At 36.3% G+C, this 15,141-nt stretch overlaps 3 protein-coding genes across 3 annotated transcripts; 2 read left to right on the forward strand and 1 right to left on the reverse strand.

Moving 5' to 3' along the window:
• Positions 1-1,009: 1,009 nt before the first annotated feature.
• LOC116308910 (nuclear protein localization protein 4 homolog) lies at positions 1,010-11,462 on the forward strand. Its single transcript, XM_031719430.2, has 17 exons — positions 1,010-1,110; positions 1,195-1,275; positions 1,765-1,877; positions 2,492-2,698; positions 3,986-4,034; positions 4,564-4,658; positions 5,034-5,157; positions 5,498-5,584; positions 6,522-6,614; positions 6,807-7,092; positions 7,753-7,790; positions 7,874-7,996; positions 8,874-8,945; positions 9,026-9,121; positions 9,521-9,637; positions 10,228-10,339; positions 10,696-11,462. The coding sequence occupies exons 1-17, from the start codon at positions 1,099-1,101 to the stop codon at positions 10,845-10,847; spliced, it is 1,857 nt and encodes a 618-aa protein (XP_031575290.1). The 5' UTR covers positions 1,010-1,098; the 3' UTR covers positions 10,848-11,462.
• Positions 11,463-12,252: 790 nt separating this feature from the next.
• On the forward strand, positions 12,253-15,078 carry LOC116308906 (baculoviral IAP repeat-containing protein 5). The gene is made up of 4 exons (XM_031719427.2): positions 12,253-12,405; positions 12,536-12,645; positions 13,720-13,837; positions 14,309-15,078. Exons 1-4 carry the CDS (start codon positions 12,298-12,300, stop codon positions 14,390-14,392), a joined length of 420 nt encoding a protein of 139 aa, XP_031575287.1. The 5' UTR covers positions 12,253-12,297; the 3' UTR covers positions 14,393-15,078.
• Positions 12,939-13,647, reverse strand: LOC148911803 (uncharacterized). Its single transcript, XM_089029126.1, has 2 exons — positions 13,602-13,647; positions 12,939-13,498 (listed from the first exon to the last, which is right to left on the reverse strand). Exons 1-2 carry the CDS (start codon positions 13,645-13,647, stop codon positions 12,939-12,941), a joined length of 606 nt encoding a protein of 201 aa, XP_088885252.1.
• Positions 15,079-15,141: the final 63 nt, after the last annotated feature.

Here is a 15,141-nt window from a genome sequence, read left to right on the forward strand (position 1 = left end):
CAAATAACTATTATCTTATGAATCTTAATAGTTTTTTCTAATCACTTCCGGTGGCGCAAGTTTTGCTCTAAACGGCTCGCGCTTAGGCTTCCATTAAATGCTGATTATCTCGAAAACAACCTCGGGACACCCTATTTTTCTTTCCGTTTGGAATCAGCATTAAATTTCAATTCGGAAGTTTGAAGTTTTAAAAAAAGTTTAAGATTTTTTCAAAGCGTAGGCAGTCACCTTAAGGATTGAATATTGAGCCGCAAAATTATAGATATAAAATCATGTTGATGTTTGATGAGCGCTGTTTAATACTATGAAACTAGTTCTTTCGAGGGAAGATTTGTTATTATTTTGAGATACATACTTGCCTCTCCGCGACGGTCGACGGGACTAACTAGCAATCAAAGCTGAAAACACTTGAAATCAGATGAACTGAACTTTGTTACGGCTGCGAAAGGACCATGAATGGTTTTCATACGAGTGGGATAAAATTGACTCTAACGATATGCCATAGATGTACACTAATGTTCTTCCCAGCTTAGTGATTCGCTGTCCATCGATTATTATCATGTCTCTGCATAACACATGGTTTTTTGATGCTTGCTTTACGTTGTTTGGAGGCCAGTTTTTCTAGTACAACGGATTTATTCGAGCTTTATTCCGAGATACGAAATTCCGCTTACGTTGCTAAACCAACAAGAACGTCATGAAAACGTCGACCGTCTGATATGTCGGGAATATATCTAATGTTTCGTAGCTGGCTATCGATGATTCACAGCATCCCTCACGTGAAACCTCTTCTAAACCGTGTAGATATAAGAGGATCATAAACAGTATTTCCCAAGTCGTTTGATTTCTCCAAAAGAGCAGAAAATGTTCAGAAACTCAAAGCCCTGTACGTCTTAGCTTCAAACTCTTGGATACAGTTACAAAGGTAGCCCATCAGACTATTTGTTGCAACACACAGAGTTAGGTACCAGTCACTCGCGTGTCTAGTCAGATGCCTGGTTACTTAGTTCTCAAGACAAAATGGCCGACTAGAAGACACGAAAAATTAAAAAGAAAGCACAAAAATTACTGTAAAAAATATTTTTTCATACCAAAACCATGGCTCCAATGGTGAGAATCATAACTAGATATGTTTATCAAACTATGATTTAAGTCTCAGTTCAAATGGTTAAACCTATTATTATATTTTTGTAGATTATAAGAATTCAGTCCAGTGAGGGAACCGTGAGAGTGAAAACCTCTTCTGATGAAACACTGTCGACATTTTTTAAAAAGGTAAGCTTAAATTATGTAAAGAAGAGTAAAGTTGATAAGTCTATCTAGCGAGACTGTGTTGGGTTATAGGATAAACATGTTTCTCTTTTTAATATATATAAAAAATATCACGATTTTGCGTGTAATTTTTCTTAGGATTAGAAGTTCATTGTATAAGCGTTTAAGTTCCTTTTTATTAACGGTAATAATAATTAGACACATTATTAAGTCTATTTGAATGTACACATTTTATTGTACATTGTTTTGTGTAGTTGGTAAGATTTGATAAAACAATTGCAAGTATATTCTGACCATAGATTATTCATGACTTTTCATTACCATATTAGTGGTTTTTAACCATTCCCAAGAGGATCAAAATATAAAAGACATGGCTGCCATACTGGTGGACAGTTACAAAAGGATTTAATGAGAAGTCTTTTGTTAAAGTCTGCCAGATGATGTAATATGATCTAGGTTGACTGATAGCTAGTGTTGGTTTATTTGCTTTAGATTGAAACAGAACTCTCTCTTCCCAAGAAAGGCTGGACGCTGTACAAGAACAGAAACAAGACTGAAAAAATTGAAAGCTCAACACGAAAGACTCTAGATTATATATCACTAAAGTGAGTATTGGAGCGATTAGGACAGGTTTTGGTAAAGACACTATGGTAGTATAATCATAGATATAGGGGACTGATCATTTATTACGTTCCAGGGGGGGAGGTGGTTTCTTCGCAAACAAAGGAAATAAAATTTGTACCCCCTTTAAAATCATTAAATAGAAAATGTACCCCCCTCTTTCAACACTACTACATACGTACCCTATCCCCCCAAATTCGGCCATTACAAAAATGTACCCCCCAATTTTTACTGGCTTTAAAAAAACCTACCCCCCTTTAACCCCTTACTCCCAGTACAATTCATTTTACATTGAGAAAGAATATATGGTTTTTTTACCTCCTCACAAAAGGTTCCTCTACTTTCTTCCCTCTTTACCACTCCTCAATAAATGTGACTTAAGAGAATCCTTGCCTTCTCTCCCATCTTTTTCCTTCTTCTCCTGTTCTCTCCTGTCCTCTCACATCCCCTCCCCTCTTCTCCCAACACAACTTAATCCTCCAGTTACTAGGAAATAAAAAGGGATGTGTAATACTAACTCCTCTCCATGCTAGTGGTATAGGTATTTTTTCCATATCCATGGTATTTTAAAATTTCCCACTATTAATTATCATTACAGACATGGAGATATGTTATTCATTGACAAGTCCAAACTCTTGGAATCAGAAGTTCCTTCTAATGAGTCATCATCATCATGGACATCAACTTCAATTTCATCATCATCATCTCCTAGTGGTGCGTCATCTAATGATGTCAAGGAAGATGACATTGATGTGTTCCTGTTCAAAGAAGATGGCCTTATTCACAGAAAGAAGGATCCTCACATGTAAATAGTGTTCTTTTATAGGAGTGTGAAACCATATGATAAATTCATGACCATATTGTAGCTGAGACATATTTTACAGTACCCGTAACCAAGGCTTAAAATAATGGCTGGTCAGTTTCCAGTCATCATGACTGGCCAAATTAGTTCTAGATTGATCATACCTTATTTCTGGCTCAATGTTCCTGGTCAAAATGACTGGCAAAGCAAAGATTTGACTGGACAAGCTACAATTCAAATGCCAACATTGTCCATTGATATTGTCCAATGATGGACCATTGTATTTTTAGCCCTGCTTACCATTAGATTAAATACTGGAAGACAATGGGAAACCTTTGAATTAAATGTTACAGCATGTTGTACCTTTATTTGTAGCTTGTACCTAGTACATGTTTTAGGTCAGATTTAGTATTATCATCATCATCATCACCATCATCAACACCACCATCATTATCATCACCACGACCACCATCATGATCATCACCATCATCACCACCACCATCACCATCACCATCACCATCACCATCACCATCATCATCACCACCATCATGATCACCATCATCATCATGATCACCATGATCACCACCATCATCATCACCATCATCACCATCATCATCATCAACATCACCATCATCATCATCATCACCACCACCATCATCATCATCATCATCACCATGTTCTTCATCATCATCATCATCATGATCCTCATCACCATCATTACCATCATCACCACCACCATCATCATCACCACCATCATCATCACAACCACCATCATCATCATCACCATGACCATCACCATCATCACCACCATCATGATCACCATCATGATCATCATCACCATCATCACCACCATCATCATCATCACCATCATCATCATCATCATCACCATCATCAACATCACCATCATCATCATCATCACCACCACCATCATCATCATCATCATCATGTTCTTCATCATTATCATCATCATGATCCTCATCACCATCATTACCATCATCACCACCACCATCATCACCACAATTATCATCGCCATCACCATCATCACCATCACCATCATCATCATCATCATCATCACCACCACCACCATCATCACCATGACCATCTTCATCATCATCATCATCACCATCTTCATCATAATTTGCTGATAGGGGTAAAAGTTTGTTAAAAGCTTTGAACATTTCTGACAAGTGTCATCTTAAATATTGTTATTAATATAATTCCATTTGTTATCCTTGTTTTTAATGACAGTACAATAAACTAAAATAGCTGTACTGTAATTTTTTTTCACAGGTGTCACCATGGAGACCATAGTAAATGTATACATTGCGTCCCATTGGAGGTATGCATTAATATAATAATTGTGTTAATGTTACAGCACAATTGCCAGCTTTTACCAACACCACAGCAGATATGCAGATATGCTGCAATAAAAAATTGCAATTAAGATTAACTGTGGGTAGGGGTGTGCCGCCAGGACCTCAAAACCCTGACCCTATCCCAGACCTAAAATTTTGATTTTGCATACCCCTAAAGACTAAAGCTAAGAATTGTACACCTTATCCCAGAATACACCTCGGTCATATTACATTTTGTTAACATGCAAAAGAGGGTTATTTAATAATTTGCAATCAATATTTACTAACGTTTTTATTGTTTCTGTGTCGGCAGAAAGTGCGTAGCCTATTCACCAGACAAAACAACCAAATCGTTAACCCAATCTAACCCAGACAAAATGTCCAAAAATGATACCCTACCCCAGACCCAAAAGCTGAAAACCATACCCTATACCCCCCTCCCCCCCTGGGGGTTCAGTAATAGTCTCTTCCAGACCAGATTTCACTAATGTAGACTACTTATCATGTTTGCAGCCATATGATGAAACATATCTAAAGGAACATGATCCTCCCATCAAACACATGTCTTTCCATGCCTACCTAAAGAGACTCTGCCATGGCACCGACAAGTATGTAATTAATTAGAACAATGATCATGACAATCAACCAAAGCAAATAGACCACTTTTGGCTTGCTTGGGTGTGTCATTATTTGCCAATTGCAGACCATGTGTCACTCTCTCGAGAATAAGATTCTTTGTTTTAGTTGTATCTATATTTATATGTCTTCTCATGTGCAATCATTAAACAAAGTAATGGTACTCAAGGGAATGACACATGGTCTTGAGAGTAAGATTCTTTGTTTGAGTTGTATCCATATTTATATGTATGTCTTCTCATGTGCAACCATTAAACAAAGTAATGGTACTCTAGGGAATTATCCCAAGTACTGAGGTCTATTTCACCATCCCGTCACTTTTCTGACAAAATTGTTAAATCCTCTAGGGGAAAGTTTGCAGTAGTTGAAGACATCAGTTGTAAGATCAAACCAGGATGTACTGAACATCCTCCATGGCCAGGTGGAATTTGTACAAAATGTCAGCCAAGTGCTATCACTTTGAAAAGACAGGTAGTTAAAGCTTAAGACGCACAGTGCATGCAACATTGCACACAACAGGACTGTTGCAATATGTGTCTACCCCTGAAACATGTTGCATGCAACGTTGCATTGCAACAGTGCAACAATTTAAAAATTCAAACCAATCTACTTACAACAAATTTATAACCGCTGACCAAATTTCTTAGCATAGCTTGCTGACACAAGCAATATTGCATGATTTTGTTGCAATGTGTGTTACTCCAAATTTGTTTCGTGCAATGTTGCACCATGTGTATAGCAATAATGAAGTTAGCTTTGGTAGTATAGTATTTATTTACTGTAAAGGGGTTATTTTACATTTTTTCCATAGGAATATAGACATGTGGACAACATATTGTTTGAGAATCCTCTAATTGTAGAACCTTTTCTAGATTACTGGAGAAAAACAGGAAACCAGGTATACATTGTAGATTATGTTTCCATCGTTAGCACTGTCATTGTTTTCGTCATCTTAATCGCTGTTAACATCACAATCTTCTTCATCATCACCATTCAATATCATCAAGGTTGTCACCATCATTGACCATGGTCAACACAACCAGTTACTTGTGTAATTCACTACATTCATCATCATCACCATTATCATCACTATGTTCATCATCATCATTCAGTATCATCAAGGGTGTCACCATCATTCACCATGGTCATCACAACCAATTACTTGTGCAATTCATTACATTCATCATCATCACTATCATCGTCATAACCTTTATTATTTTCACCATTCAATATTAATCAACACCATCGCATCAAGAAAATGAATCAAAAATGATTAAAAAAATTAAAAGGTTGTCACCATCATTGACCATGATCTTCCCAACCAATTACTTGTGTTTCTCATTGATGATATTTTCATGCGTGAAAATGTGTGATACGGGAAAAGAACAGCCCTGATGTGACCCCGTATCAGCACTCCTCATCTGCTCGCATTGGTTACAATAGAGTTTAGAGAGAGTTTGAGCATTTATTCACAGAATTAAATAATAAACAACTTATCAGTAGGCTAAGCATCTGATACGGCTTTGCATTTTTACTTGTCACTTGTATTTTGGCTCACCTAAAGGCTCTTCAAAATACTCAGTGACTCGTAAAGATACACAGCCATATCAGATGCTTAGCCAACTGATAACCTCTATGTTTTTATTTTCTTGTATTTATTATTACGACTATCATTGTAAGGCTGAGCAATCTTTACTCAGGACCTCAAGTGGTCATTTTTGCCAGACCAGACATTAGTCCAATGACTGGCACTTATTTGCAGCCTCGCATTGCCATAATCATTGTTATAATCATCAGTAAAACACTCTGAATCATGTCTTCTTATTCACTTTTAGCGTATAGGAATCCTGATTGGTCGATATGAGCATCATAAAGAAGTGCCCCTTGGTATAAGAGCTGTAGTTGCAGCTATCTATGAACCTCCTCAGGTAAGATGCCATTTCATTCAATTCCTATTATGAGAGAGTGATTTTTTTACTTCTACTTAAATAAAAATATTCAATGTCAGTACTTGGGATTTCCCACCTCATAAGGCCTTCAATCATGTGCATGCCCTTTTCAATCTTGGATGTACTACACTCCATGATATGACAGTGCAATAATAATGGATTATTTTTCAGGAATGTACCCCAGACAGTGTGGAACTTCTGGCAGACCCCAACAATGACACAGTACAAAAAGTAGCAGCAGATCTTGGCCTACAGTTTGTAGGTTGGATCTTTACTGACCTTGTTCCTGATGATGTCAAGAAAGGAACAGTAAAACAGCTGCGCGGCATTGATACACACTTCCTGATGGCAGAAGAGTGTATCATGGCTGGTCATTTTCAGAACCAGTATGCTTCTCCTTGCCGGTTTGCATCTTCAGGAAAATTTGGATCAAAGTTTGTGACTGTTGTTGTTTCAGGTATGAAATATTTCTTTAGGGAAAGTACTCTTATTGGGGAAGGTGGGGGGGGGGGGGGGTGGGGGTGGGGGTGGGGCTTTAGAGGGAAGGGTCATCAGTACAAATTTGAGCTTTTGTGGAGGGGGAAACCATTTTATTTTGGCAAATGCTGTTTTTAAGGGAGAGGGGCTACTTTTAAAACATTTGCTGCTAATCCTTCAGCCCTCTACTCCCCACCCCCACCCCTCCCTCCTAAAAAACGTTGTACCTGACCTTAAGAAATATATGTTATTTACCGGCCAAGAGGTTCAGATAGGGAAAAACTGTGCCTGAGGTCTTGAATATATACAGACTGAGGCTGTTAGGTTGAGGTCCATTTCAAGACCGAGGGCACAGTTTTTCCCTATCCGGACTGAATATATCATGGCAAATAACTTATTTGTTTTTTCCCCATATTCTTTAACTTGTTTTTGTTTCGTTGTTTAGCGGCCAAGGATACCACACAGCGACTGTGGGCAGATACTGATAAAATACCACCTGCTTAAAAAGCCAGTCACCATGCACAATTTTTAGAATTACGGACTGGGAAAAAATAAATAGTATTATTCTGCTATCACTATTCATAAATCTTAGCTTTTTGATCCCTTATGATGTGCGTTTTTTTTGTTGGTCATATTTCAGGTCATGAAGGGAACCAGATTGGTTTTGATGGTTATCAGGTAGAACTCTGAGTGTATTTTTGGTATAAGCCCTTTACACTATAGCATTTATCCATTTTCTGTCTGTATTTGAATATTTTAAGGTATCAAACCAATGTATGGCTCTTGTACGAGATGACTGTCTGCTTCCAACCATTGATGAGCCAGGTCTTGGTTATATCAGGGAATCATCCACTGATCAATATGTTCCTGACGTATTTTACAAAGTAAGAGCCGAGTTATTAAAATAAATTTGAAAAAAAAAGTAAGAGAACCAGCATTATCAGTGTTCTTATTCAACTTTGTTTTGGCTACCTGTGTTTCCTTCTCATTTGATCCTCAATGTTGGGCTACCTGTGGTAATTTGTTATTGATTACGAATGTTGGGCTACCTGTGGAAACTTACAAAGTAAAAGCATGCATAGCAAAGCCTGGTTTTTACTTGTGCATAAGCACAAGCAAAGGCATAAGAGTGTACGTTTTACTTGGTAATTCAGTGACACAAGCATAAGAATGCAACATTTTAATCCTTATGCTTAAGTCTATGCTTATGCTTATGTCACTGGTAAGGACCAGCAGGACTGTCAATCCCAGGGATATTCAAATCTGGAGAATTGATGGGGAAGGGACATGACCTCACAGTGGAAAAAACTTGCGAAATGATGTCATTTGCTTTGAAACATTTGATGTCTGCAGTTTATTTCTGACCAATCAGATTATTGCTTATATTACAATGGCCTGCTTGCAAGAACAGTTTACAAGGAATGTTTTGATTTTGTTAGCGATGTAAAATAACACAAATAACACAAAATAATTGGAATTTTATGGTTGTGAAAGTCTAGTTTCACTAGAAATGGTCAGCTTCAGCGGTTATCCGGGAGATTTGAGACTCTGGAGGCCGGGAAATATGGTCCAAAATCTGGAGACTCCCTGTTTATCCAGGAGAATTGACAGCCCTGTCACCAGGCTTAAGAATGACCAAGACTTGGACTGAGAGGAGTTAATCATGAGTGTTAGGCTACTTGTTTTATATGGAGTATATCTAAAATTATTTAGTTTGCAATGTCATTTATTATAGAATGTTGTTTATTTTTATATCTATAGGATAAAGATTCATATAACAATGAAGTAACGCTCCTAGCAAGACCTATGCCGATAGAGTATGTTCTTGTTCAGGTAAGCATTATCTTACTATTTATAGCATTATTGTTGTGTATTATTGAATTTATCTTATTGTTGATGGATCTTTTTTGCAGGTTTCAGCAGCTTTTCCAGTAGAACCTCAATATACATTCCCAAGAAAAGGTGGTGTTTTTCCCATTGAAAACAGAGAAAATATTGGAGAATTTCAGGTGAGATTTGTCAAACTTCCCACATCAATAATAACTGTACTTTGCTTTGGCATAGAGTTCTTTACTTCTTTAACATTTCAGACCATATGTCGTTCTCTAGAGTATCATTTCTTTGTTTAACTGTTACTCATGAGAAGACACATGAATATGGATAACAACTCAAACAAACTTGAAAAAGGTACTTTTAGGTATACAATTTAGTAAGAAAATGTTGTAGAAGAGAATGTTTCTCTGTCATCTAATGTCAGCGAAACGTTGTCTTTTACAGCTAGTTTTCTTACTAATCTCAAACAAAGAAATCTTATTCTTAAAGAGACAGGTGGTTTGAATGGGAAAATATAACACCCAAAATAAAAGGATCTATAATATCTCACTTGTGTGCTTCATTTTTCCCTCTAGAATCTCGATGCCATCACAAAGCACATGGCACAGTATCATCCTGGGGAATTTCTAGAGGCCATGACCAACTTTCATTTACTGGTCTTCCTTGCAACCTGTGATATACTGCCGACAAAAGTTAGTCACATTAACTATCATTTTTATACTGGCTCATGATACTCTATCTATTAACACTAGTGAGGAGAGGATCCCAACAGTGAGCCAACATGAGTCTATAAAACCTCGTACATCTTTGAATTTTCTTTCCAGTGCCAAATTTTAGTCATAACCCTTCTTTCACATCCCTATAGAACCAAGAAAGTTGCATAAGAGATTAGTCTTCACGTATTTAAGCCATGAAATTTGCCTGTATTCACATACTACCTCGCTTATTCCCGTACTTGTTGCTCACTGTACACCACTCCAACAAATTTCCTTCAGTAACCAACCCGATTTCACAACAGAGTCTTCGTATCGTAAATGCAGATTTGTATATAGTATTTCTTCAAAATAATAAGTTAAATATTTTAAATATATCTTTAAAATATATCTTAAAAATACACACATTATTCTAACCACTAAAGTTTATTTCATGTTTCAATGATTTTATTGAAAGTTTTGATGAATTCCCATACATTTCCTTATAACATGACACCACAGAAACCAAGCTTGGGCTACCTGTGGATTAACATTGTATTCATTTTGTGTCTGTGTTTGGTGTCTTTCAGAACCAAATAACACCACTATGCTTGGCCATAAAGAATCAAGATGTAGGAGCAATGCATGACTGGAAGAAAAGTGAACACTGGAGAACTGTAGAAGAGATTGTAGCAGCACAAGGTGAGACTGATAAGGGGGCTGTCATTTATTAGCACAGTGCAGGAGGGAGGTGGTTGGCAGATTCACATGGAAACATTTACAAACATAACCCAACCCCCCTGGATGGTATAGGCAACAATTGTATAACCCCCTTCCATCACCCTGCAATAGTTCTCAATTCCCCCTCAATATGTAGTAGTAACCATCCCACCACTTTCTCAAAATGACATACCCCCCACCCCCTACAATTTTGGCAAGCCCATAATGCGCTGATAAATGGAAGCCCCCTTAAATCCATCCATAGTGGCATCATGAGAAATTAATCTTTCCCCAATTTTTTCCATGTTTATTTTTATTCTTTCATCAAATTTCCATAGGAGCATCTTCTGGACTTGAGGCTGGGTCAGGAGATGTTGACATGAGGGATATCAGTAAAACCTCAGCAGGTTCCTCATGGACGTGTAAACACTGTACATTTATCAATGAATACAGAGATTCCTGTGAGATGTGTGGATTACCCAGAAGCTGATCCAACAAACAAACAAATCAAAAATATATTAAAGGACTGATTCATGTCACGCATGACCACTATCTCATGTTTTGACATGTTTTGATGGACTGTCTGTCCATAGCTATATCTGAAACTCCAAATCTAGGTGCCAACTATGCTCAAAAGTCCAGCAATTCACATTATTTTTGACTTTGAAAAATTAGATTTTCAATGTAATTCCAAGCGATTTGGTTGGACAGTGAATTCTTTTGGAAAATATTTCACAATCTTCTTGATAGGGGGTTAAAAACCTAGTTTTTTTACAGACATTGTTTTGGAATATTGCAGTAGCTGATTGGAGATTTAAAATTATGAACATGAATTCTTGAAAGCTACGCTTGACTTCCCAGATTTACTGGTCACGCTTGACATGAATTAGGTGTAAAAAAGGACTGATAGTCTCTCCAGCTACCACAGGGAGCCCAAGCATGTGGTTTATTTTGCTATTTGATAACACATGCATGAAGTGATGTATGTAATTTTTTTCTTCTTCTGTGGTTTCTTTAGGTCAAGAGTTTGCCTGTCATTCTTTACTATTTTGAAAAGTAAATGAGAATTATAAATAGATAAATAATTTCAAAATTTCCAAACTGAGCAGACATTTTGTTTTATCATTGGGTACTGATGGATGGCAAAATAACCAAATTTCCAATCACCCCTTAAAATAAATAAATAGATAATAAATAAATTAGAGGGGTTAAAGGAAGAACAAAATTACAGAGCTTGTATGGAAGAAAATTGGAAGTTTCTGGGATTAGGGGGATCCTTTTACAAATTCCCTCCATGGTAAGGGTATGGATATTATCTGGAACTACACATTCTATAAACAAAACTCTCAACCCACACATTGTTCTTACAGAAGGAGGAAAGCCAAAGAACCCAGAGAAAAACCCTTGTAGCAACAATGCATCAGTTCAAATAAACCCAACTCATGTACTATTAGGGCGCACGCACTAAAACTGTGAACATTAAATAGTACTAATTAGCACTATTTCATACAGAATCCTTTGTTTCCTATTGTTTAATTGTCACTACTTAGTGCTAAAAATTAGTATTTGTTTCACGGATTTAGTGTGAACACTCTATCAGACCCCAATGCAAATCTAATTAACCAACATTCAGCTATCCTCGCTCCACATATAGCCATCATATGATAACATATAGCCATCAGTGCAGATGCGTTGAACATAAGCTTTGTCAAAAGCATGAATGCCATCAATTATTAGACTATTTCAAAGAAAAAATACCATAATTTGAATATTGTAAAAATACGATAAATTCTGAAAAATATTTTAAATTAACATTCAGCTTTATTCATGGTCAGCGGTTTGGTTTCCCACTGTGAGGTCCTGGGTCCTACTACTCGTTTGACCGCCATTTTTGAATTCGTTGTTTTTGTGAAGAATTGAAGTGAATTTAGTCGATAAAAATGGATGCTATAAAATATGATTTTAACATGAACAGAGAGCAAAATAGAAAGGCTACCTTCATAGAATGGCCATTCAACGATGAGAATTGTAACTGTACCTCAGAAAAGGTGAGAATAACAATCATTCTAAGCTTACTATACTTGGCTTGATCTTTTTGGAACAAAAATTCAAGAAAAAGAGACTTAAAACTCCTACTTCTTGTCCAAATTGTTCTGATCTATCTTCCGTTATTTTTAGATGGCTGCAGCAGGTTTTTATCACTGTCCTACTGACAGAGATCAAGATATTGCTCGTTGTTTTGTTTGCTTTAAAGAACTCGAAGGATGGGAGCCAGAAGACGACCCCTGGTAAGTTGTTGTTAGTACTAGAAAACGATTGGGCTATTATTTATTTATTTATTAACAATTTAATGGCAATAAAAGAAAACGAAGAGAAAAGAAAGAGCCATATGGATAATCCGTAAAGGAGTCCTAGACCCCATATAGAAACAGATCACCAGGCAATAATAATAATAGATAATTTAAATTAATCCTCCCTCCCCTAGCAAAAATCAAAAATAATATTAATAATAAATATATAAAATTTGAAATTTGTCTTACCCTAGTGAAACATTAAATAATTCAATATAATTTAATCTAGTCTAATCATCCCTTCCCAACCCCTTATTTGATTGTTTCAATAAAAAATCCTTCACTCTTGACTTAAAAGACTGAACTGTAGTTTCACTCCTAATGTTCTTAGACAACCGATTCCAAGAATCAACTATTCTATTAAAAAAACTATATTTGAGCACATTTGTTCTAGCAGGTTTCTTTTTTAAGGATGAACTATCAAAATGCCTAAGAGAATATGAATTATGGTCAGCAGTATAAAAATCTATATAAGAATTGATATTAATACTAGTTAAGCCATTAAGAGCCTTAAATAAAAATGTAACATCAGCCAACACTCTTCTACTTTCTAGTGACATCATATTTAACTTCCTCAAACGAGTATCATAATCGTCCTCAGTCTTTAGGATAAATTTTGTTGCCCTTCTCTGTACTCTTTCTATCTTATCAATGTTCCTCTTGGTATGGGGGGACCACACCACTGAGCAGTACTCCAAATTAGATCGTACTAAGGAATAATATAGAGTCCTTAATGTCTTTGGATTATCGTATTTATTTTCCGCGCACCCCACCGTTGAGGACCTAAGTTCTTATAAACCCCCGAATAAAATCCTGGACATGAAGATCCCTGTGGAATTCCCTGCTGTTTAAAAACACCCCTGAAGAATTCCAGCACGAAAACACCCCATGACCTCTGAAGAATTCCAAGGACCTCAAGTGGGAAGTGCCACAGCACATTTAGAAGATTCTCTTTTGAAGACTCTTTTTATTCTAATTTTTTTGAATTATATGTTTTTTGTCTTCTTTCAGGAAAGAGCATAAAAGCCATTCTCCAAAGTGTGAGTTCTTGGCATTAAACAAAAGGGAAGAAGATATGACGGTAGAGGAATTCCTAGATCTGGAAACCAAAGGACAAAATAATAGAGTAGTAAGTATGATGAAAATAATAAATATATTGATTTATTAATATAAGATTTGTATGGGATAGGTGTTTGGCAGCATAGCTCATGGGGTCTTAATAAAACCTTTATATGAGCCGAATCTATTGACACTAAAAAAGACTACCATATTATCCATCAGGGTTTAAAATAATGGCCAAACATTGGACAATGTGTGCCTGAAGTGGGAACTTGTCTGCTTTATTATGTTCTCACTATCCCATTATTTACCATTTATTTCTCTTGTCTTCTCTTACCGTCTACTTCTATCCCATTTCATTCCCATTTTTATTTTGCTTCCTCTTCCCTCCCCTTATCATGCCTTTATTTTTCTCTTTGCTTCCTTTGCACTTTGAATTCCTCCTATTCCATCTCATTTCATTCTCACTTATAGTGCATTCCCCTTTCCTCCCAAATTTCCATTATTTATTTATTCATTCATTTATTATTTTTTCCCAAAGAAAAAGATAGCAGAGCTCAAAATCCGTGAGTTTGAAGAAACTGCTGAACATGTTAAGGAGGAAATGAAAAAACTGGTGCCTTGAAAATAAATAAAAAAGACTTTTGCTCTGACCCTACAAGATTGTATAAACTATAATAGAAGGTTTTCACTCTCCTGACAAGGCAGCCACATCGTACCAAATACTTTAGAAGCTTTCTGAATAATTTTTGGATAATAATAGAAAGACATGAAAACGCTCTATATGTATTTACACTAACTTACTGGTCACATGACTCTATCCATCCCCCACCCCTAAAAAAGCAGAAATGAAAGGAGTTACAACAAGCAATGAAGCCTAGTTAATTGAGAAAAAACTTTAATAGTAACCATGGGAATGAACATAAATGAAAGACTGTGATTGGCTGAGATCAATATGGTACTTTCCCTGATTAGCTAAACTTGTTTTCAATTTTGTTCAAGTGGTCTCTGTTAGGATATCCGCACAGTGTATATAAATTTATAAATTCCATAAGGATTTGTATAAAATAATGTTGGCTGGCAAGCTTTGTTTATTTTCACATAACTGCTCAATCCATAATTCCATCTAAATGTTTTAACCACACTTTACGACATGTCAATAGCCTCAATAGGAACATCAATTTTTTTAGCTAATTTTTTATTTATTTATATAAATGTTATTTCAATATGTCATTGTCATGTCAAAGCCTCAAAACTATGAAAGCTCAATGTATAACATTGAGAGTACAAATAAATTGATATTTAACGATATCGTGATTTTAATGGTACAAAGTTTCTTACCTACCCCCCCCCCCCCCCCTGCGGAAACGCTCA

This window comes from Actinia tenebrosa, unplaced genomic scaffold, assembly GCF_029948245.1.
Source record: "Actinia tenebrosa isolate PJP-AT-01 unplaced genomic scaffold, QUT_ActTen_1.0 PGA_scaffold13__45_contigs__length_12533684, whole genome shotgun sequence".
NCBI lineage: Eukaryota > Metazoa > Cnidaria > Anthozoa > Actiniaria > Actiniidae > Actinia > Actinia tenebrosa.

Excerpts from the sequence above, each read along its gene's own strand:
- LOC116308906 (XM_031719427.2), top strand. The coding sequence starts at position 12,298 with ATGGATGCTATAAAATATGATTTTAACATGAACAGAGAGCAAAATAGA. Across the intron at positions 12,646-13,719 it reads GAGCCAGAAGACGACCCCTG|GAAAGAGCATAAAAGCCATT; the intron begins GTAAGTTGTTGT and ends GTCTTCTTTCAG. Across the intron at positions 13,838-14,308 it reads AAGGACAAAATAATAGAGTA|AAAAAGATAGCAGAGCTCAA; the intron begins GTAAGTATGATG and ends TTTTTCCCAAAG.
- LOC148911803 (XM_089029126.1), bottom strand. The coding sequence starts at position 13,647 with ATGTGCTGTGGCACTTCCCACTTGAGGTCCTTGGAATTCTTCAGAG. Across the intron at positions 13,499-13,601 it reads GTCCTTGGAATTCTTCAGAG|AACTTAGGTCCTCAACGGTG; the intron begins GTCATGGGGTGT and ends GGGGTTTATAAG.
- LOC116308910 (XM_031719430.2), top strand. Across the intron at positions 4,035-4,563 it reads TACATTGCGTCCCATTGGAG|CCATATGATGAAACATATCT; the intron begins GTATGCATTAAT and ends TCATGTTTGCAG. Across the intron at positions 7,093-7,752 it reads TGTGACTGTTGTTGTTTCAG|GTCATGAAGGGAACCAGATT; the intron begins GTATGAAATATT and ends GTCATATTTCAG.